At 52.9% G+C, this 25,047-nt stretch overlaps 1 protein-coding gene across 1 annotated transcript in view; it reads left to right on the top strand.

Moving 5' to 3' along the window:
- Positions 1-18,907, top strand: part of prdm5 (PR domain containing 5) — a 47,796-nt gene extending 28,889 nt beyond the window's left edge. The window contains exons 14-16 of the mRNA XM_080505968.1: positions 9,993-10,078; positions 13,635-13,739; positions 17,385-18,907. Coding sequence (XP_080362094.1) covers positions 9,993-10,078; positions 13,635-13,739; positions 17,385-17,549 — 356 coding nt within the window. The 3' untranslated portion in view covers positions 17,550-18,907. The remainder of the gene's footprint in view (positions 1-9,992; positions 10,079-13,634; positions 13,740-17,384) is intronic.
- Positions 18,908-25,047: the final 6,140 nt, after the last annotated feature.

The following is a 25,047-nucleotide window of genomic DNA, read 5'->3' as shown; positions in this document are numbered from 1 at the left end:
GAGGCTGGGCGGTTCTGGGGTGAGGCTGGGCGGTTCTGGGGTGAGGCTGGGCGGTTCTGGGGTGAGGCTGGGTGGTTCTGGGGTGAGGCTGGGTGGTTCTGGGGTGAGGCTGGGCGGTTCTGGGGTGAGGCTGGGCGGTTCTGGGGTGAGGCTGGGCGGTTCTGGGGTGAGGCTGGGCGGTTCTGGGGTGAGGCTGGGCGGTTCTGGGGTGAGGCTGGGCGGTTCTGGGGTGAGGCTGGCTGGGTGGTTCTGGGGTGAGGCTGGGTGGTTCTGGGGTGAGGCTGGGTGGTTCTGGGGTGAGGCTGGGTGGTTCTGGGGTGAGGCTGGCTGGGTGGTTCTGGGGTGAGGCTGGGCGGTTCTGGGGTGAGGCTGGGTGGTTCTGGGGTGAGGCTGGGTGGTTCTGGGGTGAGGCTGGGTGGTTCTGGGGTGAGGCTGGCTGGGTGGTTCTGGGGTGAGGCTGGGCGGTTCTGGGGTGAGGCTGGGTGGTTCTGGGGTGAGGCTGGGTGGTTCTGGGGTGAGGCTGGGTGGTTCTGGGGTGAGGCTGGGCGGTTCTGGGGTGAGGCTGGGCGGTTCTGGCCCGTCAGGCTCAGTGAGGGGAGCAACTGTCACCCGGCCACTTGAAGTGAATTGTTTGAGGAAGTGGAGAACTCTGCCGAGACCCCGGCTGTAATGGAAAGGTCAAGTGTAAAAGTTGTTGGGCGTTTCCACGGCTCATCAAAGGCGATCTCTTATCATCTTTAACGCGCCGATATCACGTTACCTCGCCGGCCCCTGTCGGCATGTGGCGAGGGGCCGGGGCCGGACCGCGGAGGGCCACCGTCCGCCCGGGCGGGAGGAAGCCGGGAATTAATTTCTGACGGACGGCGCTAATGTCCTTCAGACCGGAGCCCCGGAGCTACAAAGCGTTCTCCATGACACCGACGCTGCACGGGCAGGCAAGAAGCAAACGGAGAAAAGAAAAGGACGAAGCCGACCATCTGCTCGCCAGACGCCGGGCCCCGCGCTCGCTCACATCCACGGCGCAGGAGGGGGGGGGGGGGGGGTGCCAAACGGATCGATTAGCAGACGAGGAGTGTGAGGGCCACGGCGGGGGGCCGGGGGAGACGCCCGGGGTCAAAGAGACGGTGTTCGGTTTCAGCACATGCTAAATCAGTTAGCGTCTCCACACACGTAAGGCCGCGGCGCGGCGGCGCAGCCACCCTCCTAATCCCCAAACAATCTGCCTCAATCTGGAGGAGAAGTGGAGGTTCTCCGGTTACAGCAACATCCAGCAGGACAGACACCGAGTGGCGGGACTGCTAGCGTCTCCGTGAGACCAGAGTCTGTTTACGTCCGTCGAGCCACGGGAAGCTGCTCGGGTTCCCGACTTCCTGCAGAATCAAGCAAATAAAGAAAGGACACGCCGGCCTTCGTCCCGGCCTCGGGGACATTTTGACTCCTTTTCTGTGTTTTCACCTCTTTGACTATTTCACTTGAACCTGGATCTGAGTAGACGAGCATTGAAAACTAAATATTATCTATCAGTTCATTTTCACTATGAGCTCACTTCTCATTGATTCTGCAGAACTTTTGTTCTGCGCATCAGCCCACCTCTTCTTGTACCAACAAATCCTCTCCAGAACCAGCTGGATGCTGAGGAACTTCTCCTGGATCCTTGTCCTGAGGTTCTGTACTGAGGTTCTGTAGTGAGGTTCCGTACTGGGGTTCTGTAGTGAGGTTCTGTACTGAGGCTCTGTTGTGAGGTTCTGCAGTGAGGTTCTGTACTGAGGTTCTGTTGTGAGGTTCTGTACTGAGGTTCTGCAGTGAGGTTGTGTACTGAGGTTCTGTACTGAGGTTCTGCAGTGAGGTTCTGCAGTGAGGTTCTGTACTGAGGTTCTGTAGTGAGGCTCTGCAGTGAGGTTCTGTACTGAGGTTCTGTACTGGGGTTCTGTACTGAGGCTCTGCAGTGAGGTTCTGTACTGAGGTTCTGCAGTGAGGTTCTGTACTGGGGTTCTGCAGTGAGGTTCTGTACTGAGGTTCTGCAGTAAGGTTCTGTACTGGGGTTCTGCAGTGAGGTTCTGTACTGAGGTTCTGCAGTAAGGTTCTGTACTGGGGTTCTGTACTGAGGTTCTGCAGCGAGGTTCTGCAGTGAGGTTCTGTACTGAGGTTCTGTAGTGAGGCTCTGCAGTGAGGTTGTGTACTGAGGTTCTGTACTGAGGTTCTGCAGTGAGGTTCTGCAGTGAGGTTCTGTACTGAGGTTCTGCAGTGAGGTTCTGCAGTGAGGTTATGTAGTGAGGTTCTGTAGTGAGGTTCTGTAGTGAGGTTCTGTACTGAGGCTCTGCAGTGAGGTTCTGCAGTGAGGTTATGTAGTGAGGTTCTGTAGTGAGGTTGTGTACTGAGGTTCTGTACTGAGGTTCTGCAGTGAGGTTCTGCAGTGAGGTTCTGTACTGAGGTTCTGCAGTGAGGTTCTGCAGTGAGGTTATGTAGTGAGGTTCTGTAGTGAGGTTCTGTAGTGAGGTTCTGCAGTGAGGTTCTGTACTGAGGCTCTGCAGTGAGGTTATGTACTGAGGTTCTGTACTGAGGTTCTGTAGTGAGGTTCTGCAGTGAGGTTCTTGAGGTGAGAGGTTGTTTCATTCGAAGCTGCTCAGTGATCTTCTCCATGTCGATTCAATTCAACTTTATTTGTATATCACCAAATACAACAGTTTTTTTGTAGGTGTTTTTAACAGAGAAAAAGCAACAAATCCAAATGTGGTTGAAGGAAAACGTCTGAGATCAGAGAGAGAGAGAGAGGCTGAGAGAGAGAGAGAGGCTGAGAGAGAGAGAGAGGCTGAAAGAGAGAGAGAGAGAGAGAGAGAGAGAGAGGCTGAAAGAGAGAGAGAGAGAGAGAGAGGCTGAAAGAGAGAGAGAGAGAGAGAGAGGCTGAAAGAGAGAGAGAGGCTGAAAGAGAGAGAGAGAGAGAGAGAGGCTGAAAGAGAGAGGCGGCACGGGACAGAGTGTCTTTATCAGGTTCTCACACTCGTTTTCCACCATTCCTCCTTGTATCTTTGCTGCTTGTTAGAAAGAAGTTGTCGGAGGAACGTTGCTGGTCGACGGCGTTCAGTCCGAGTCCCGATGCTGCTTTGTTTGATCGTCTGGTTTCTTGTTCAGCAGCAGTCGCGCCTCGACCAATCAGATCAGCGGGATTCTGTGGTGTCATACTTTTGTTTTTACAGGCCGTTGCTGAATTTCACGGTAATACAGGACAAGGTGTGTCTCTTCTCAGCTCCGTAGGGACGCTTCCGTTCTTCCAGGGCTGCTTGGAAGAACGGATCCTCAGTAATGTCCTCGGCGGGTCGGGGGGCTGAGGAACCCTCCGCCCACCCCGAGCAGCCTCCTCGGCGGGCCGGAGGGCTGAGGAACCCCCCGCCCACCCCGAGCAGCCTCCTCCAGCCGGGGGGCTGAGGAACCCTCCGCCCACCCCGAGCAGCCTCCTCGGCGGGCCGGAGGGCTGAGGAACCCTCCGCCCACCCCGAGCAGCCTCCTCGGCGGGCCGGAGGGCTGAGGAACCCCCCGCCCACCCCGAGCAGCCTCCTCCAGCCGGGGGGCTGAGGAACCCTCCGCCCACCCCGAGCAGCCTCCTCGGTGGGCCGGAGGGCTGAGGAACCCTCCGCCCACCCCGAGCAGCCTCCTCGGTGGGCCGGAGGGCTGAGGAACCCCCCGCCCACCCCGAGCAGGTTCCTCGGCGGGCCGGAGGGCTGAGGAACCCCCCGCCCACCCCGAGCAGCCTCCTCGGTGGGCCGGAGGGCTGAGGAACCCCCCGCCCACCCCGAGCAGCCTCCTCGGCGGGCCGGAGGGCTGAGGAACCCCCCGCCCACCCCGAGCAGCCTCCTCGGTGGGCCGGAGGGCTGAGGAACCCCCCGCCCACCCCGAGCAGCCTCCTCGGTGGGCCGGAGGGCTGAGGAACCCCCCGCCCACCCCGAGCAGCCTCCTCGGTGGGTCGGGGGGCTGAGGAACCCCCCGCCCACCCCGAGCAGCCTCCTCGGTGGGCCGGAGGGCTGAGGAACCCTCCGCCCACCCCGAGCAGCCTCCTCGGTGGGCCGGAGGGCTGAGGAACCCCCCGCCCACCCCGAGCAGGTTCCTCGGCGGGCCGGAGGGCTGAGGAACCCCCCGCCCACCCCGAGCAGCCTCCTCGGTGGGCCGGAGGGCTGAGGAACCCCCCGCCCACCCCGAGCAGCCTCCTCGGCGGGCCGGAGGGCTGAGGAACCCCCCGCCCACCCCGAGCAGCCTCCTCGGTGGGCCGGAGGGCTGAGGAACCCCCCGCCCACCCCGAGCAGCCTCCTCGGTGGGCCGGAGGGCTGAGGAACCCCCCGCCCACCCCGAGCAGCCTCCTCGGTGGGTCGGGGGGCTGAGGAACCCCCCGCCCACCCCGAGCAGCCTCCTCGGTGGGCCGGAGGGCTGAGGAACCCTCCGCCCACCCCGAGCAGCCTCCTCGGCGGGCCGGAGGGCTGAGGAACCCCCCGCCCACCCCGAGCAGCCTCCTCCAGCCGGGGGGCTGAGGAACCCTCCGCCCACCCCGAGCAGCCTCCTCGGCGGGCCGGAGGGCTGAGGAACCCCCCGCCCACCCCGAGCAGCCTCCTCCAGCCGGGGGGCTGAGGAACCCTCCGCCCACCCCGAGCAGCCTCCTCGGTGGGCCGGAGGGCTGAGGAACCCTCCGCCCACCCCGAGCAGCCTCCTCGGTGGGCCGGAGGGCTGAGGAACCCCCCGCCCACCCCGAGCAGGTTCCTCGGCGGGCCGGAGGGCTGAGGAACCCCCCGCCCACCCCGAGCAGCCTCCTCGGTGGGCCGGAGGGCTGAGGAACCCCCCGCCCACCCCGAGCAGCCTCCTCGGCGGGCCGGAGGGCTGAGGAACCCCCCGCCCACCCCGAGCAGCCTCCTCGGTGGGCCGGAGGGCTGAGGAACCCCCCGCCCACCCCGAGCAGCCTCCTCGGTGGGCCGGAGGGCTGAGGAACCCCCCGCCCACCCCGAGCAGCCTCCTCGGTGGGTCGGGGGGCTGAGGAACCCCCCGCCCACCCCGAGCAGCCTCCTCGGTGGGCCGGAGGGCTGAGGAACCCCCCGCCCACCCCGAGCAGCCTCCTCGGTGGGCCGGAGGGCTGAGGAACCCTCCGCCCACCCCGAGCAGGTTCCTCGGCGGGTCGGGGGGCTGAGGAACCCCCCGCCCACCCCGAGCAGCCTCCTCGGTGGGTCGGGGGGCTGAGGAACCCCCCGCCCACCCCGAGCAGCCTCGTGTGTTACCTGAACTGAGATTGACCACATTTACAACTGACCTCCTTAAAGTCGTCATTTTCCCCGTTTGCATTTTCCAGATGAGCTGCACATGTTGGGAGCCAGAGAGCGCCGAGGTTAAGTAGGTGAATTGGTGTGCACTTATTGCGCCTGGCCGTCGTGAGGGTGTGGTCGTCTGCACCGTGGATTCACTGGCGATGTGCAGCTCCTGGGAGGGACGTGGTCCAAGCCACAGAGTAGCTGCCGGGCTATTAGCACGCTAATGCCTTCCCCAGGACTCCCCAGGACTCCCCAGGACTCCCCAGGGCCAGAACCCGATACCACACATGCTACATTAGACATAGGGTTGCTCTCCTTTGTCTCCAAACACATCTGGGATTCAGATTTTCCTGTTTGTCAACAAAAGGCCTCCTGGAGGCTGAAATAGTGCAGAAGGACACGAACATGTTTCTCTATGTGGAACCAGTCCAGTCACGTTAACCCTCTCCGTGCTCCTCCTGGTGCTCCTCCTGGTGCTCCTCCTGGGGCTCCTCCTGGGGCTCCTCCTGGGGCTCCTCCTGGTGCTCCTCCTGGTGCTCCTCCTGGGGCTCCTCCTGGGGCTCCTCCTGGGGCTCCTCCTGGGGCTCCTCCTGGTGCTCCTGGTGCTCCTCTGGTGCTCCTCCTGGGGCTCCTCCTGGGGCTCCTCCTGGGGCTCCTGGGGCTCCTCCTGGGGCTCCTCCTGGTGCTCCTCCTGGTGCTCCTCCTGGGGCTCCTCCTGGTGCTCCTGGGGCTCCTCCTGGTGCTCCTCCTGGTGCTTCTGGGGCTCCTGGTGCTCCTCCTGGTGCTCCTGGTGCTCCTCCTGGTGCTTCTGGGGCTCCTGGTGCTCCTCCTGGTGCTCCTGGTGCTCCTGGGGCTCCTCCTGGTGCTCCTGGGGCTCCTCCTGGTGCTCCTCCTGGTGCTCCTCCTGGTGCTTCTGGGGCTCCTGGTGCTCCTCCTGGTGCTCCTGGTGCTCCTCCTGGTGCTTCTGGGGCTCCTGGTGCTCCTCCTGAGGCTCCTCCTGGTGCTTCTGAGGCTCCTGGTGCTCCTCCTGGTGCTCCTGGTGCTCCTGGGGCTCCTCCTGGTGCTCCTGGTGCTTCTGGGGCTCCTGGTGCTCCTCCTGGGGCTCCTCCTGGTGCTCCTGGGGCTCCTCCTGGTGCTCCTGGGGCTCCTCCTGGTGCTTCTGGGACTCCTGGCGCTCCTCCTGGTGCTCCTGGTGCTCCTCCTGGGGCTCCTCCTGGTGCTTCTGGGACTCCTGGCGCTCCTCCTGGTGCTCCTCCTGGTGCTCCTCCTGGGGCTCCTGGTGCTCCTCCTGGGGCTCCTCCTGGTGCTCCTCCTGGGGCTCCTCCTGGTGCTCCTCCTGGGGCTCCTGGTGCTCCTCTGGTGCTCCTGGGGCTCCTCCTGGGGCTCCTGGTGCTCCTCCTGGTGCTCCTCCTGGGGCTCCTCCTGGGGCTCCTCCTGGGGCTCCTGGTGCTCCTCCTGGTGCTCCTCCTGGGGCTCCTCCTGGTGCTCCTGGTGCTCCTCCTGGGGCTCCTCCTGGTGCTCCTGGTGCTCCTCCTGGGGCTCCTCCTGGTGCTCCTGGTGCTCCTCCTGGTGCTCCTCCTGGTGCTTCTGGTGCTCCTGGTGCTCCTCTGGTGCTCCTGGTGCTCCTCTGGTGCTTCTGGGACTCCTGGCGCTCCTCCTGGTGCTCCTGGTGCTCCTCCTGCAGGAGGTTTCTGGCGGGTTCAGACCTTAACTTGTAGGACTGCTACATGACAGCAGTTGTTTGTTTTCATTTGAAAGAACCAGGCTGAGGGAGATTTGAAGGTTTAAGCTGTCAAGAAGATAAACGCCTCAGAACATTTGTGAGATGGAAAATGCTGAGCCAATACCTGCAGAGGATGAGGATATGGTGAAATCTCCCATCTTCTTCAATTTATTTAATGCAAAACTACATGAATAGTATTTGATGGAAAAGAGAATTGCCGTGAAGTTTGGAGCTTCACTGATCCGCCCGGTGGAGCTGCTGAGCAGGACGGGGGTTGGGAGACACATGTTGGTTTCCTGTCCTGTCGTCACTGAGGAAGAGCTTGATGTCCCACATCGTGAAACTTTGTCAGGATCACGCTGATCAAGGTGGTTCTGGAGGAACCATGGTGAGAACAGAGAACTCTGCACACAAAGAATCAACAACATTCCCATCATGAGTTCTAACCGCTGGACCATCAGACGCAATGAACAAAACTGAACGTTCCACATCTGTGATAAGAAATGACTTAATGAAGAAGTCAGCTGTTTTCTTGTTGCTGTGATTGGGAACATACATGTGTTACTTGTTTTCTAGCAGGTTCCTTTGTTGGTCCACAGGTCTGTCAGTGTCTCCTGGAGACACAGTGTGGACAGACAGTGTCTCCTGGAGACACAGTGTGGACAGACAGTGTCTCCTGGAGGCACAGTGTGGACAGACAGTGTCTCCTGGAGACACAGTGTGGACAGACAGTGTCTCCTGGAGGCACAGTGTGGACAGACAGTGTCTCCTGGAGACACAGTGTGGACAGACAGTGTGTCCTGGAGACACAGTGTGGACAGACAGTGTCTCCTGGAGACACAGTGTGGACAGACAGTGTGTCCTGGAGGCACAGTGTGGACAGACAGTGTCTCCTGGAGACACAGTGTGGACAGACAGTGTCTCCTGGAGGCTCCTTGTCCAACCTGTTCAGACAACCACACAGATCCACTTCTTAGACCCTGGATTGTTTCTTGTTTTCAGCCTTTGATCAGTCGTTCTCTGAACGTTTCCAACACTTTGATCCAGATTCAGGAGTGATAACAGCAGCAGGAGGAATTGACTTCAAATAATGTGATTCATTCATTTACGGCCACATTAATCCCGTATGAAGAGAAATGATGGTGTTTCCTCGATGGAAGGTGGCCTGGACTTCCTCTCACGCTCTCCCCACACACTCCCATCAAACTCTCACACCGCGGCAGTTTCACCAGACCTGGACTTGATGTGGGAAGCAGGAGAGTGTTTCTACAGCGCTGTTTGTAACAATGGTGTAATATTACGGCCTCATCTATTCCCAGGATGGGTTTTCTGATTCAATAAGCATCTTTGCATTTCGAATCCCAGAGAAACTCAGCCAATTAACCTTATTACTTAAAGGGGCAAAGCATCTCCCCCATCAATAAAATGACATGCTGGGCTGTTCACAATTAGTCACTGAAGAGGTTTTATGTTACAGCGGTGAGAAATGAGGCAGCCAATAGGAGCTGTAGGTGTCTCCTCCTGTCAGCGCTTTATTAACTTTTATTATACACTTGCAGTCGGAGTATTTTAGAGGAACTCTTCATTGTAAAGAATATAAGATCTAAGAAAATATAGTGGGGGGGGGGTCATTCCCTGATGTATTCTTATTTTCCTTGGACACGAGTGGATTTAATCCTTAGTTTTCACCATATGAAATAAATTAGGCAATTATTGGACCCAGAATTTTAGTTTCCTGTGGATTTTATTTGATGTTTCCCCGTCTCTGAATCTTTAATTTCTGCACACGTCTCCAGGTTCCCTCACGTCCCTTCTATAGATCGGCAATCAGCTCCGAGGCTGCTATCTGGCCCGTGGATCAGTGACGGTAAACAGATCCATGTGTCAGTGGGGGCTTTGATTGACAGCCTGTCACTTTCTCTTTGTCGTCAGCGGCCAGTTCTCCGATAGGATCTGCAGCAGTTCGGCTGCTCTGCGTCTGATGTTCTCCTGAACCGCCGGCCGGTCGGAGCTCCGATAACCAGCCACCAAGTGTGTGTGTGTGTGTGTGTGTGTGTGTGTGTGTGTGTGTGTGTGTGTGTGTGTGTGTGTGTGTGTGTGTGTGGTCAGTAGGGGGCTTCTGCCATGTAGAAATCTTCAGTTCAAACTGAACCAATACAAGACGAACACTAAAAGCTGAAGAGGACGAATCCGTCACGTTGTGTGACTGAACACGTCTTCAGGTTGACGAGTTGAAGACGAGACAGACGTGTCCTCAAAGGTTGTCCATCATTTTCCAAAGAGAATAAAGTCTTAGAGAGGAAGTTTATTTACACGAGCCGGAGTAATGCTACTGAGGCTTTTTCACGTGTTTCTGTGTTTCTGAGCACCAAAACACTGTAAACATATTTTTCTGTTGCTGCAATTCAGCTCAAGTGGAGCTTCTGTGTTTTCAGCCGTCGTGTCGCCGCGGCGACCGAGGTGACGAGCTGTTTACCAGCCGTACAGGAACAGAACAGAGAGGAAATCAACGTGGAGTTGAGGGAAATGGAGTCGTGACTGTTTTGTCAGTACACATGCCGCAATAGATGTTGTTCCAGAAACCTTGTCAGAAACTGTGATTGTCTCGTGGTTACGAGGTGGAAACTGCAAACCGGTCCTTCGTCTCCGTCGCCACCAAACTACATCGAGGTGAAATTGAGGCGAGTTTAAAAAAAAAAAAAAAGTGCTGCCACTCAAAAATAACATTGTTTTAACAGCTTTTGAATAAAAACACACATTATAATGGAAATAGACTGAAGGGGGACACGTGTCCCCCACTGTCCATTTCCCATGTGGAGACTAAGAAATCGTCCTGTAAGACGTCTTGTTAAATGTTTCCTCACATGTTAACATGAGTTTCAAACACAGTTTCATGTGCGTGCGGCAGCGTCAGCCGTTCACGTGACCTTTGATCTCTTTATTAGTGACCTTTGATCTCTTTATTAACTTTAGTTTCTGTTTCCCAGGTGAGCGTCCGTACCAGTGCCCCTACTGCGACAAAGCTTTCAGCAAGAACGACGGCCTGAAGATGCACATCCGCACCCACACTCGTGTAAGTCTTACTCTTCATCCATCCATCATCCATCCATCCATCCAACCTGCCACAGCGTTGTTTGTTAATGAAAACTTCGCACTCAACTGTTGCAGTTTTAGTTTTCCATCACATTAAATTGACCATTAGAGAGACGGATGGACAGACGACCGGACGGCAGGATGGATAGACAGATGAAAAGATGGACGATATTCAGGACAGATGAACATTCTGTTGCTGCAGCTACAGAATGAAACACGTTTCATACAAAATACACTAAATATAGATGAAAAGTGAGCTTGAAACAAGTGAAATTAAATAAATACCTGAAGGTTTACAATATGTAAGGTGTGAAGAATGAATGAATGAATGGAGTCTTAGTATGACTCATTCTGCAAAGATTCAAAAACAGAAGTCGTCTGTCATCACAAGGTCATGGTATTACTGGATACATACTTTATTTTGATACATCCTGTTATACAACACAACCTGCTGAGTGTAATAACAATCGTTTTGACCTGAAAAGCTCAATGGGCGGAGGTTTGGTGCAGATATCTGAGCTTCCTTCCAGAATACAGGTGAGGTGATACTGAGAGGACGGACAAAGGAAGGAAGTCTCAGAGTCTCATCGTACCATCTTGAACTGTGTGCTGCAGGTTTTGTGTGTCAGGAGACGTGATGTGAGCGTCTGTGGACGTTGGTCCTTCCGCCGCTAGCAGCTCCTCTGGCCGATGCTCACATCCGTACAGTTCCTCCTTTTTAAACGGCGTTCTGACCAAATGATAAAGAGCCTCAGTGAACGTCATGGCGGATCGGTCATGTGACCGTAGAGGACGTGTCGGGCGGAGGAAGGAAAACGCCATGAGGTCACATCCTGACTTCATTTCCTTGCCTCACTTTGTCACCGGAGGGACACTTCCCATGAGCTCCGAGACGTCTGGACGTGTTTCTGTCTCGCTTGACAAATGAGACCTAACATCAGTTTCATCACAAGTTTCCGTCGTCGGCCTCTGCAGGTCTGACTCACGGTCCGGCCTCATTTCAGAGTTCTGCTGAAGGTTAACGCTGTCCAGAGCCCGGCCCGGTCCAGGTGAGGCCAGGCAGGTGTCCTCTTCTAGTCCACTACTGATTAAACTGACTGATGTTTATTTCTTACGGGTCTCAGATCTGAAATATGGGCTGAACAGTTACAAACAGCAGAGCCAGATGAAGTCACTGCAGAGAGAAACCAATGTGGTGTGTCTGGACTGGAGGACCAGTGGAGACAGAATGTTTCACGATGTAATGCTCTTCTGGGATGTGTTCGTTATGGTTCTGTTGGGTCTTTGACTCTAAGAGTAACTGCTACTTGTACTTGGATGTTAAGGTTTATGTCCTGCAGTGATGAGTATTTATAGTCGACTTACTGGTACATTTTCCAACTGCTGCAACTCATGGGAAGAAATGTATTTGAGTGTGAATCAGTCTTTACTCAGCTGCTGGTAGGGGTCAGGTACTGCGACATTAAATTGTTCCGAAGGTTCTTTCTCTCTTGTCAAACATGTTTTGGAATATGCTGACAACACGTTTCACTTAAATAAGCTCAAACACATTCTGTCCTTCCCACTGTCCAGGCGACGCTCTCATGGTCCGCCTATCAAACACTAACAGACTTTTTTACACAAGGTCAATCTTGTGTTTGCTTCTCGGCTCTAAAGGAACTGACATGAATCAAAATAATGTTGATCAAGTAATAGCTAATCACAATTACACCTGTAGAACTGGAAAAGCAGTAGAATGAGATGTGAGAACCTGAGATACAGTTTATCTCTGTGACCCACAAATGACAGAATGTAAAGGCGTGAAAGTCCGAGGTTCACTAGCTGGACGACCAACGTCTGACGAGTCTCGGTGGCGGCGCCTCGGTTCGGCCCGGAGCTTTGCTTCCGGCGCCGCTGAAAACAATCTGACTGCTGAAAGATGTTTGTTCCGTTCTGAAGCCCAAAGCGAAGCTTCAGCCTCATCGGGACCGGCGTCTTCCTGTCATGTGACACCAGAGAACGTAAACAAAGCTTCCATCCTCGCATTCATCCACGTGCTCTTTGGAGACGGTGGTCGGATCGAGAGGTCAAGGGTCAGGAGGTGAACAGCTGCCGGAGAGGGAAGGTCACCAGGTACAGATGTTCGATGTTACCGGGGTCACAGAGATGCATTCTGGGTAAACCACATCATCCATCCATGTACTTCTGGACCCCAGAACTCTGACCCCATGTCGCTTTCTCCATTTCGTCTGAGAAGCGTCTCTTTAACCCCCCGGGGGAGGGGTGGGGGGGGTGGGGGGGGGGGGGTGGAGGGGGGGTGAGGGGGGGGGGGGAGCAAAACAAAGCAGATGCTTGTTAAAGCTGAATATTGAGGTGGAACTTTGCATCACATAGAGGAGGACGGAGTGAATTTCCTCCAGGCAGGTTTCTCCTCCTACACACACACACACACACACACACACACACACACACACACACACACACACACACACACACACACACACACACACACACACACACACACACACACACACACACACACACACACACACACACACACACACACACAGCTTTACTTCCATTGTTGCCCTTCATCCCCTCTCATGTGCACACACACTTGCGTACTTTCAGGCCGTCGCAGGCAGTGGACCTGATCTCTACCTCCCTTTGTCCCCCGTGTCACTGAGCGCTCCTCGCCCCGCCCACATGATAGCGCCTTTCCCAGGACCCTCACTTCCTGCATTCACCCTTGTTCCCATGGTAACTAAGCTTTAAATGGCGAGAGCCTCCGCTATCAGCGACACTTGTCAAAAACAGCCTCCCGAAGGGGGGGACAGTGGGAACCGGGTCCTGGACGGGTGTCCCCGGGCCGGTCCTCTTCCTCTGCCCTTTGGGGCGTCGCTGCTTCCTCTCACTCCGGACGCCACACGCCTACTGGCCACCTCCTCCAGCACACACACACACACACACACACACACACACACACACACACACACACACACACACACACACACACACAGGAGGCAGCAGTGATGTTGTGCAGCCCCACAGTGCCGGCGCTCCGATACGCGTTGAAAAGGATCTGGTGTTGCGTGTTTTCCTTCCTCTTGTGAGGAATCCATGTGTTCCTGATGGCCTCTGAGCCGCTCGCTTCCTCCCGCCTGCAGGCGCTGGACACCCCTTCATTTCACGCCTTCATGCGCTCACCGGGAGAACCCCGGGTGTGAAGTGGGAGAAAGTCAACATGTTGCTGGGATATTTCACATCTTCTGCTGGGTTCCTCTGGCTGTGTTTGGATTTTTCCTTGTGTGTGTGTGTGTGTGTGTGTGTGTGTGTGTGTGTGTGTGTGTGTGTGTGTGTGTGTGTGTGTGTGTGTACGTACATGTGTGGGTCATTAGACTTTCTTCTTCCAGGTTTCCTCCATATGTTCCTAAAACTTTGGGAAATATTGTTTTAAATATTGTTCTTCAGCACATTGAGCAATGATTGGTCCACTTTACAGTGTGTGTGTGTGTGTGTGCGTGTGTGTGTGTGTGTGTGTGTGTGTGTGTGTGCAGGAGAAGCCATATAAATGCAGCGAGTGCAACAAGGCCTTCAGCCAGAAGCGAGGCCTGGATGAACACATGAGGACTCACACGGGGGAGAAGCCGTTCCAGTGTGACGTGAGTGAGCAGACGACCTCCAACACTAGAAATCACTTCTGTGCTCCTGATCTCCGCTGGTTGTTCTGAGCCGTGGCGTTCTGGCAGCCGTCCAGCAGTGTGGCGCGGTGGAGGAGATGGTGATCTGGGTCCTCTGAGAGCGCTGAGCTCACGTAAACACATCGAGAGGATCAGCCTCTGCTCAGAACGCCGGAGGAGGAATTATCCTCCCAGGCCGCTGGAGCAACACGACACACAATTGGCTGTCAGTGTTTGGAACTGAGTGTGTTTCACTGCTGCACTCAATCACCATTTGTACAAATTGGAAACATGGTTTAACATTCTGTGCTTTTCATTGAAAGTCACAACCGTCTTGAGTCTTAAAGGGGCGAATTCTATAAACTGGCCTCAGTCACAAAACCTCCTGATGTCATGAATATCCATAAAGTGCAGGGGTCCGTTGCTACGAGCTGCAAGCAGAACAGACGTTATGTTTAACGCATCAACATTGACTGGAGGCCTCATGGGTTCATATTGAGCCGTTAATAGATAAGAATCAAGGACACCTCTTGGGAGTCTCTTCAAATGAAGCACACAAGGATGAATACAACTGAAGGTCGCCTCATGTTTGTCCCATTTTGAATCCCTTCAGAGTCCAGAATGAGCTTTTAAGATTGTCGTGGTCAAAACAGACGATCACTTTTTCTCACTAAAACTGAATAATCCACATCAAGTCTAATTCGGACCCACGTGGACACAAATGTTCAACCAGGCTGTGTTTTTATTTCCTTTTGTATTATTTCTCAGCGTGAAGCTCCAGATCAGCTCGTTGAGTTTCTACAAGAATAAGTGGAAACGGCACGACATCAGAACTGAGCAGTGAATATTGTAGAACACCATTTCATTCTTCATATCGAATCAATCTGGAAAGAATTGTATTTGTGTTTTTCTTGAGGGTCACAGACTTTTGATAAAAACACATGGGGACTGAAGGGAAAACACTGAAATGTGTGTGAAATAAAAGCTCCACAGTCCAACTTGTCAGAGTCACAGCAGGTTGTGGTCTGATACAGGAAACTCCTCTCTACATCCACTGTTAAAAGCTTTACTATCATTATGAACAGATTCACAAAAATACACTTGGAACTGAAGAAACGTCCATAAAACGTTGATTTGCTGGAGAATTACATACTTTAGAATCTCTTTTTCTATTAAAGCAGTATCGCTGTACCTCTGCTGGTATTCGCATCACGAGCTTCAAATTGAGATGAGGAATATTTTTAATTTTGTCATATGTTAAACATATTTGCTGAATCTCAACGTCACAGTTCTTGATCATGAGCTGCAGCAGCTCAGTTCAGTGATTGCAGACTTTACGGTGTAACGAGAGTCATACATTTACAAAACTGTGTATTCTACTGTACTGAAGGTGAGTCCTGCTCCAGGTAAACAACATTGTGTATTCTACTGTACTGAAGGTGAGTCCTGCTCCAGGTAAACATTGTGTATTCTACTGTACTGAAGGTGAGTCCTGCTCCAGGTAAACATTGTGTATTCTATTGTACTGAAGGTGAGTCCTGCTCCAGGTAAACAACATGATGGATTGAAGATGGAAATGATGAGTGTCCACAAGTTTAAACAAGCCAAACACAAATACTTCATTTACAGCCGATGCTTCACAAACGTGAACCACAATCTTACTGCTAAAAGATGACATTTTACAAATATTGAACAAAACCTACTGACTCTGTCATGTTGAGGTTTCGCGACCTGATGGTCACTTCCTTCACATGAGGAACTCAACAGGTTCCATCGTACCGCTAGAATCTAATAGCACCTTTTTTTATACGATTTGAGTTTGAACACTTGTTAAATGTCAGCCTGCGGTTGGTCGGCCTCCGTCTGGAGGGTTTCTCCTCAGCGAAGAGAGAGACGTTTTCATGTAAATAATTCTGCGCTAAAGTATTAGAGATAATGAAAAAAACATGTGGATGGTATTTTGAGTGAGACAAAAGAGTTGCAGCGTTCCAGGAACCTTTTCCAGAAGAGCTGCAGGGCCTCTGGACGCCGCGTCTGTCATAACAGAGTTAACATCTGGGGGAAGCCTCCAGTAACATCTGGGTCACGACCAGACACGGAGGCCTTCAGGAGGTCTTCAGGAGGTCTTCAGGAGGCCTTCAGGAGGTCTTCAGGAGGTCTTCAGGAGGTCTTCAGGAGGTCTTCAGGAGGTCTTCAGGAGGCCTTCAGGAGGTCTTCAGGAGAGCTTCAGGAGGTCTTCAGGAGGTCTTCAGGAGGCCTTCAGGAGGCCTTCAGGAGGTCTTCAGGAGGTCTTCAGGAGGTCTTCAGGAGGTCTTCAGGAGGCCTTCAGGAGGTCTTCAGGAGGTCTTCAGGAGGTCTTCAGGAGGCCTTCAGGAGGTCTTCAGGAGACCTTCAGGAGACCTTCAGGAGACCTTCAGGAGTCGGAGTCTATTTCTGTCACCGAATGTGCAATTTACAAATCAGTCGGCCCGTTTCTGAGGGAATCTCACAAGAGACATGAAAGACGGGACAGAAACTGTGAAACACGATGGAGGAGAGTTGAGCTGTTTGGCAACAGGCAGCAGAGCTGAACACGTGGTAGTGAAGCGTGTTAAGGCGTGTTAAGGCGTGTTGAAGGCGTGTTAAGGCGTGTTGAAGGCGTGTTAAGGCGTGTTAAGGCGTGTTAAAGGCGTGTTAAGGCATGTTGAAGGCGTGTTAAGGCGTGTTGAAGGCGTGTTAAAGGCGTGTTAAGGCATGTTGAAGGCGTGTTAAGGCGTGTTGAAGGCGTGTTAAGGCATGTTGAAGGCGTGTTGAAGGCGTGTTGAAGGCGTGTTAAGGCGTGTTGAAGGCGTGTTAAGGTGTGTTGAAGGCGTGTTAAGGCGTGTTAAGGCGTGTTGAAGGCGTGTTAAGGCGTGTTGAAGGCGTGTTGAAGGCGTGTTAAGGCGTGTTGAAGGCATGTTGAAGGCGTGTTGAAGGCGTGTTAAGGCGTGTTAAGGCGTGTTGAAGGCGTGTTAAGGCGTGTTGAAGGCGTGTTAAGGCGTGTTAAAGGCGTGTTAAGGCATGTTGAAGGCGTGTTGAAGGCGTGTTAAAGGCGTGTTAAGGCATGTCGAAGGCGTGTTGAAGGCGTGTTAAGGCGTGTTGAAGGCGTGTTAAGGTGTGTTGAAGGCGTGTTAAGGTGTGTTGAAGGCGTGTTAAGGCGTGTTGAAGGCGTGTTAAAGGCGTGTTGAAGGCATGTTGAAGGCGTGTTGAAGGCGTGTTGAAGGCGTGTTAAGGCGTGTTAAAGGCGTGTTAAGGCATGTTGAAGGCGTGTTTAAGGCGTGTTGAAGGCGTGTTAAGGTGTGTTGAAGGCGTGTTAAGGTGTGTTGAAGGCGTGTTAAGGTGTGTTGAAGGCGTGTTAAGGCGTGTTGAAGGCGTGTTAAAGGCGTGTTGAAGGCGTGTTAAGGCGTGTTGAAGGCGTGTTAAGGCGTGTTAAAGGCGTGTTAAGGCATGTTGAAGGCGTGTTAAAGGCGTGTTGAAGGCGTGTTGAAGGCGTGTTGAAGGCATGTTAAAGGCGTGTTAAGGCGTGTTGAAGGCGTGTTAAAGGCGTGTTAAAGGCGTGTTAAGGCGTGTTGAAGGCGTGTTAAGGCGTGTGTTGGTTGTGTCTCCTAGGTGTGCGACCTGTCGTTCAGTCTGAAGAAGATGCTCAGCAGACACAAGCTGACCCACAACCCCAACCGGCCCATGGCAGAGTGCCAGCTGTGCCACAAGAAGTTCACCAGGAACGACTACCTCAAAGTACACATGGAGAACGTCCACGGCGAGACGGAGAGCTAGAGGACGTCCACGGCGAGACGGAGAGCTAGAGGACGTCCACGGAGAGCTAGAGGACGTCCACGGCGAGACGGAGAGCTAGAGGACGTCCACGGAGAGCGAGAGGACGTCCACGGCGAGACGGAGAGCGAGAGGACGTCCACGGAGAGCGAGAGGACGTCCACGGCGAGACGGAAACCACAGCCCGTCCCTCAGTGAAGCTCCGGCTTCATGCAGACGTTCCTCCAGTCACTCTGCACACGGAGACAGAACCCAGGATACATGGAGACACGATGCAGAAGGAACCAGTCACTTCAGTGTTTCAGCTGCATTTCCACATTCAACACATATTAGACCTCATTTCCAGCGTCGCCTCCTTCGTCCTGACATTTTGATTTGTTTTCTGTTGTTTCAGTTTCTGTCCTCGTGTTCTGACTTCAGTTCTGACATTTCCTCAACATTCAACATCGACAAGCGTTAGATTCATTCAAACAGCTTGCAACTGTTTTCATTTTTTATTATTATTATTATTTTTTTTTTTACAAGTTTCACCTTTGTGACCGACGTCCAACTTTCAGACTTTATTCAGCTTGTCTTGTCCTTCCAGTTGTTCACTCTAAGCCTGGATTTCTCTCTGGTGCTCATTTCCCAGAAACTTTGCACTTTTGTTTTAGTTTGAAAGTTTCAAGGTTTTACCTCCACATTCACTCTGCAGGTCCAAGTACTCAGTTCCATTATTTTGCTGGGATCAGATGATTTTTTGCATCATTGTTCACATTCTGAATGAAACAGAACTGCCACCAGTCCTCAGACACGTTTACAGAAGTGCCACTTGGACTTGGAAACCAAAAAACCCAAAATATTTTTTGCTGTTCATGTTGTTATGAATAGAAAAGTCGGATATTCGTCAAACGTTTAACCTGCAGTGACGGTGGCCTGGACTTTCTACCTGTTTACACGTTCTACCTTTTCATTTCTCTCTCTCTCTCTCTCTCTCTCTCTCTCTCTCTCCCCCCCCCCCCCCAACAGGAAACAAGCCCTACATGTATCACAACAGCTCACAAATGAAATATTTCTGTTTAACTCCACAGTCAGAAAGTATAAACATAACAAGAATTAAACAAAAAGGTTTTTTGGTGTAAAACTACAGATGTACGGCGCGGCTTCCTTGCCTGAGGTTCAGAGGTTTAGAGGTTCAGAGGTTCAGAGCCTCGTGTTGCTTGAAGTGTGTTTCTGTTTCTCAGCCTTGTTCTCATCCAGGGACCAACTAAAGTCCAGAGACCGTCTCTGTTTCTCATAAGTATTTGTTGAGTGTGTTCACGTACAGGGACTTAACAGTGACTGTTTACATTTGTTCTTATTAACTGTTGTTCAATACACAATATTCATGTACTTCAGTAACGTCTCCTTTTCTTTATTTCCATGCGTTTGGTCATTTCCAGGAAATGTGATGAATGCCCGTTGTCCAGCTGTTTGTTCTGCGTCTGTAGACTGTGAACTGTCACTTCACACTTTGGTATTTTGAAATGTGTAAAACCTCGTCGCCGCCCAAACATCCGTCTCCTCGACTCGTACTAATTATGTGTTTGTGACCTGTTGACATTGGGAGGCTGAAGGGGAACAAAGAGGAGAGAAAGTCTTTGAGAGTTGATTAGAAGTTCTCCTTGTTAATTGAACCTCCATCCTCCGGCTGGCAGTCTGCAGGGAGTGACGGCTCATTAAGGCTCTCGTCCCTCCGAGGCCGCGGCCACTGATCTCTGGTCTGTAAAGACACTGAGGAGCCTCTCTGGTCCGTAAAGACACCGAGGAGCCTCTCTGGTCTGTAAAGACACCGAGGAGCCTCTCTGGTCCGTAAAGACACCGAGGAGCCTCTCTGGTCTGTAAAGACACCGAGGAGCCTCTCTGGTCCGTAAAGACACCGAGGAGCCTCTCTGGTCTGTAAAGACACCGAGGAGCCTCTCTGGTCTGTAAAGACACCGAGGAGCCTCTCTGGTCTGTAAAGACACTGAGGAGCCTCTCTGGTCTGTAAAGACACTGAGGAGCCTCTCTGGTCCGTCAGGGCTTCACAATGTCACAAACATCCTCACCAAAACTATGATATAATGAGTAATTCACATGATCTGGGTCCTTGTACAGACTCAATAAATCTTTCCATGTGTGGTTTTGGCTTCCGTCAAACACGTGACTCTTACAGTGTGTCTGTCTTCACGTGTTTCAGTGTGAAATGGTTTGTTCAGCAATTAACTCGTTACTGTGTTCATGTTGGATTATTATCCGCGACCAATTCTCCTGAGAACCAGAGCTGCAGGGCGTCTCTGGACTCCTGCTGGACCTCCTGCATGTGGGCTGGAGTTCAGCTGCACGTCTCCCCGCAGCCCTGTGGCCCTGCGGCCCCGTGGCCCCGCGGCCCTGCAGCCCCGCGGCCCTGCAGGGGGTGGCCGGAGCAGACGGTGTCACGGTGAGTTTGGCCGGAGCAGACGGTGTTACGGTGAGTTTGGCCAGAGCAGACGGTGTTACGGTGAGTTTGGCCAGAGCAGACGGTGTTATGGTGAGTTTGGCCAGAGTGGACGGTGTTATGGTGAGTTTGGCCAGAGTGGCCCGGTGTTATGGTGAGTTTGGCCAGAGTGGCCCGGTGTTATGGTGAGTTTGGCCAGAGTGGCCTGGTGTTACGGTGAGTTTGGCCAGAGCAGACGGTGTTATGGTGAGTTTGGCCAGAGCAGACGGTGTTATGGTGAGTTTGGCCAGAGCAGACGGTGTTATGGTGAGTTTGGCCAGAGTGGCCTGGTGTTATGGTGAGTTTGGCCAGAGCGGCCTGGTGTTATGGTGAGTTTGGCCAGAGCGGCCTGGTGTTATGGTGAGTTTGGCCAGAGTGGCCTGGTGTTATGGTGAGTTTGGCCAGAGCAGACGGCGTTATGGTGAGTTTGGCCAGAGCAGACGGTGTTATGGTGAGTTTGGCCAGAGTGGCCTGGTGTTATGGTGAGTTTGGCCAGAGCAGACGGTGTTATGGTGAGTTTGGCCAGAGTGGCCTGGTGTTATGGTGAGTTTGGCCAGAGCAGATGGTGTTAGGGTGAGTTTGGCCAGAGTAGACGGTGTTATGGTGAGTTTGGCCAGAGCAGACGGTGTTATGGTGAGTTTGGCCAGAGCAGACGGTGTTACGGTGAGTTTGGCCAGAGCAGATGGTGTTATGGTGAGTTTGGCCAGAGCGGCCCGGTGTTATGGTGAGGTTGGCATGGCTGCTGAAAACTGCATCCTCTTTGCAGGAGTGCACAGTTGAGGATGCCAGACCAAAATACCATTCCATCATTTTCTTTAACAATGTCTGTTAAGAGTTTAAAACAAAAGCATGTTTCCACAGCCATTTTGGGAAGTGGACATTTGTTGTGGACATTTGTTAGAAAACAGACCAGCATACGATCCGTCAAAGATTTTACACTTCCTGCAAAGAAAGACTCCAACACTGATGTGCTTCCTGCTGCTCTCTGGGACGAGAGAAATCTTATTTAAACTTCCACAAGGACTGTGTAAATTACAGGTTTCATTTTACGTTCAATATTTAGAGAATCTTCAGATAATAAACAATGAGCAAAACACGTTGGCATCTTGTAATTGGCTCTTTGACTTAAAAGAGCAAAGAAAGAATGTCTAATATGAATAACATGTATAAAGTGAGATTAGCATTATATTGCAGTGCAGCCAGTCTTGGAACTGATCCTAACTGCAAGGAAAAGGTAGCAACTGCTGTTCAAACCCCACATTTCATAGAAACTAGCAATCATAGATAAGGAGACGTTTCCTCTGCTCACTGCTGCTGGCGGATGGAAGCAGAAGTCGGCCACCAGAGAGGCTGTGAGGCTCCCTGCTGTGCCTCCAGGACTTTAAACACACGGACATTTAAATTGCGTCTTGAAAGCAGCAGCGATGGTGGAATATTAGCGTCTGACACATAAAGTGTGTGACGGGTCGAAGTGGGTGTAAAGATGTTCCTGCTTGTGATGATCACTCCACTCGTCTCTCACTTCTCACCGTTCACGTCATTTACTTTTCCCTTTTCAGTCGAACAGTTGATCTCATGGGAACTTCCCACTGATCTTGTCCTTCACTTCAATCTCGTGTGTTTTTTTCTTTCCTGGTTAAAAACCCTGCGTGCGTCTCTGTGTGGCTGCGTCTCCCCCTTCCTGAAGGGTGTATCACACCAGAGCTCTCAGTCGATATGTTTATAATGACATGTTTTTGCTGGAACCGCCAGCTTCCTGTGTCGCCTCCCTGGTGGGACTGGCCTCAGACCAGCGCCCCCCCCCCCCCCCCCACGCCGGGCCCCGCCCAGTGCAGGAGGATCATTACCGGGGCCGGGGCCCGGCTTTACGGCCCACCGCTGTCACGTTAGGAATGACACCGACACGCTTGTCTGACCCCTGTGTTTGGCCGGCGTTGCCTAGCAACCGGTGGCTCTGCTCTCCGCTGGCCGGAGTCGTGTGGAATGTGTGTGCCCGGCGCAGAATGCCACGCTGAGGAATTTTAACACAATTGGGTGTGTTTGGGTGTTCTGGCGCACCCTTTCAGCACTGGACATTCCCCGAAAGCCACATCGCCATGGAAACAGACTGCGGCTCGCTGGTTACCTTAAAACTTCGACACTAGAATTCAGGGAGGTCAAACGTTTGAGACGAGGCCAGAAGACTCCGGCCACAAACCTTTACAACTAAACACACAGACGCCTGCGTGTATCGACAAACACACAGTGTTCTCCAGAACGGCTGTTTGCTCTGTGACTGGTTCTAAATCTGCAGTGTTTACATTTATTCCAGAGGAAAAACATCAAGTTACTCACTAAATACATGATTGAACAGCGGCACTGTGAACTTTACTGTGGTTTGGGAAGAGTGTTGATATTATGAATTATGACTCCTGATTTAAATTTGTCATAACCTCCAAGACACACTTTTGTTTTTCCTCTTCGGTTTTTACAATATGAACTTATGAAAATCAATATTTTCTCTACATTCTAAAATAAATGTCATTGGAGCATTCGTCTCAGGACACATCCACCGCAAGCAGAGACAAATGAAGGAGGAGGAGGAGGACGAGGAGGAGGAGGAGGAGGAGGAGGAGGACGAGGACGAGGAGGACGAGGACGAGGACGAGGACGAGGACAGTCAGTGAAGATGTGGTCCAGCGTTTTACCGCCACAGGAATCAAACCTCCGTCTGCCTTTATTGTTGTGACGTTGATTGTTGATTCACTTCCTCTGTGCTTCTGTTGGTTGTTGGACTGACGGAGCAGCAGATGGAGGCGATGAACTGGACGTCTCCTGTCTGAGACGTGTCTTCAGGTCTGCCGGCTGCGGGTCCCGGAGTCCTGGTCCTTGTCCTGGTCCTGGTCCTGGTCCTCCATGTCTTCCTCGGTATCGGTTCAGTCGTCAGAGCAGAAATTCAACTTGGCAGAAAACATCCAACAAGACAGAGAATCCAATGAGAGCTGGACGTGTTGCCAGGTTGGCCGTAGCTAACCCTAAGCAGGACGCGTCTGTGACGAGTCGCCAGGACTCAAGTTCAACACATTCTTTTCATGTGTTGGAGAATATTTGAAATGTGCCGCCTGCTGCTGCTGCTGCTGCTGCTGCTGCTGCTGCTGCTGCGGCGGCGCTCAGCCTGCTGCTGCTGCTGCTGCTGCTGCTGCTGCTGCTGCGGCTGCGGCGCTCAGCCTGCTGCTGCTGCGCTCAGCCTGCTGCTGCTGCTGCTGCTGCGGCTCTCAGCCTGCTGCTGCTGCTGCTGCTGCGGCGCTCAGCCTGCTGCTGCTGCTGCTGCTGCTGCTGCTGCTGCTGCTGCGGCGCTCAGCCTGCTGCTGCGGCGCTCAGCCTGCTGCTGCTGCTGCTGCTGCTGCTGCTGCGGCGCTCAGCCTGCTGCTGCTGCTGCTGCTGCTGCTGCTGCGGCGCTCAGCCTGCTGCTGCTGCTGCTGCTGCTGCTGCTGCGGCGCTCAGCCTGCTGCTGCTGCTGCTGCTGCTGCTGCTGCGGCGCTCAGCCTGCTGCTGCTGCTGCTGCTGCTGCTGCTGCGGCGCTCAGCCTGCTGCTGCTGCTGCTGCTGCTGCTGCTGCGGCGCTCAGCCTGCTGCTGCTGCTGCTGCTGCTGCGGTGCTCAGCCTGCTGCTGCTGCTGCGGCTCTCCTGCCGCACGGGATTCATTGTAGGGTGATTAGTGATGACAGAGAAGACTTCAACTGTCCAGACAAAACATTTGTACATAGGTGATGAGAGATACGTCATAATTCCTCTCCCCCCCCCCCCCCCCCGCCACTGTTATTGTCTCAGTCCCACCAAACACAACCAGGCTGCTGACACAATGATCCTGTCACCATGGACAGAATTCAGCAAGTTGTTTTCTGAATACCTCCGTAACCATTCAGATTATTAAGAGTTTTTCACTCATGTACTGATCAATACATTCTGCAGTCCTGCCTTTCAAATACACAGAGAAAAGAAAACACAACTTTCTAACTCTGAGCTTCAAGAACAAGTATGTTTATATTGAACCACTGATTGATATGGAAATCTGAAATCATGAATGGAAAAGGGCAGGAAACAGTCAGTCAGAGCATTTCTCTAAACCTTCAAACTGAAACAAACCCAGGCAGAATGAATTTAGCCTTAAGAGGGTTACTGAAGCAAAAGTCAATGAAATAATGAAGTCCTTTTGTTCAAACATGTCAGATAAATACAAAACATGACATTAGAAGTAAAAGCGCATTTCAATACAGACCAAACCTCGGGTGGAAGCAGAACTCATGGTTCCCGGATGCATTCCCAGCAGCAGTGAACAATCTGTGGAATTAAAGTTAACTGGTGACATAACATTGGCCTCGTTGTCCCACGAACGCTCCATTCCTGTTTTGAATTTTACACCATGTTTGAAATGGAGTCCGGAGTGGCCGTTTAGAGAAACCGTACACCGCAGGAGGGTCTGCTTCCTGTCAGGCCCAGAGACACACCTTTCATGTGCTGATTTCAGCTTTGGTTCAGTGAGCACACACACACACACACACACACACACACACACACACACACACACGAGCGTTTGGACACATTTGAACAAGGATGCAAACGTCTCGGGGGGGGGGGGGGGGGGGGTGGTGATGGGGGGGGGCTCTCCTGAAAAGTGTGAGGTGGGACTGAGGGGGTTTCTGTCTGGGTCCTGTGAAGTAAACACCCCAGACCACACACACACACACACACACACACACACACACACACACACACACACACACACACACACACACACACACACACACACACACTACCAGGACGTCATGTGACGGCCGACGATTGTTGTCGAGAACAGCTGCGGCTCCACAACTCATCTGTCTTCTGCAGGAAGTTATTGGTCAAACAAACGAAATGAATCTGTTGTTCTTGTCTTGTTGACTGTGACCGTGTCTGTCTCCCCCTCACACACACACACACACACACACACACACACACACACACACACACACACACACACACACACACACACACACACACACACACACAC

Source organism: Blennius ocellaris (genome assembly GCF_963422515.1).
Source record: "Blennius ocellaris genome assembly, chromosome: 12".
NCBI lineage: Eukaryota > Metazoa > Chordata > Actinopteri > Blenniiformes > Blenniidae > Blennius > Blennius ocellaris.
The sequence above is the reverse complement of the archived record's forward strand: the minus strand, read 5'-3'. Positions and strand labels throughout refer to the sequence as shown.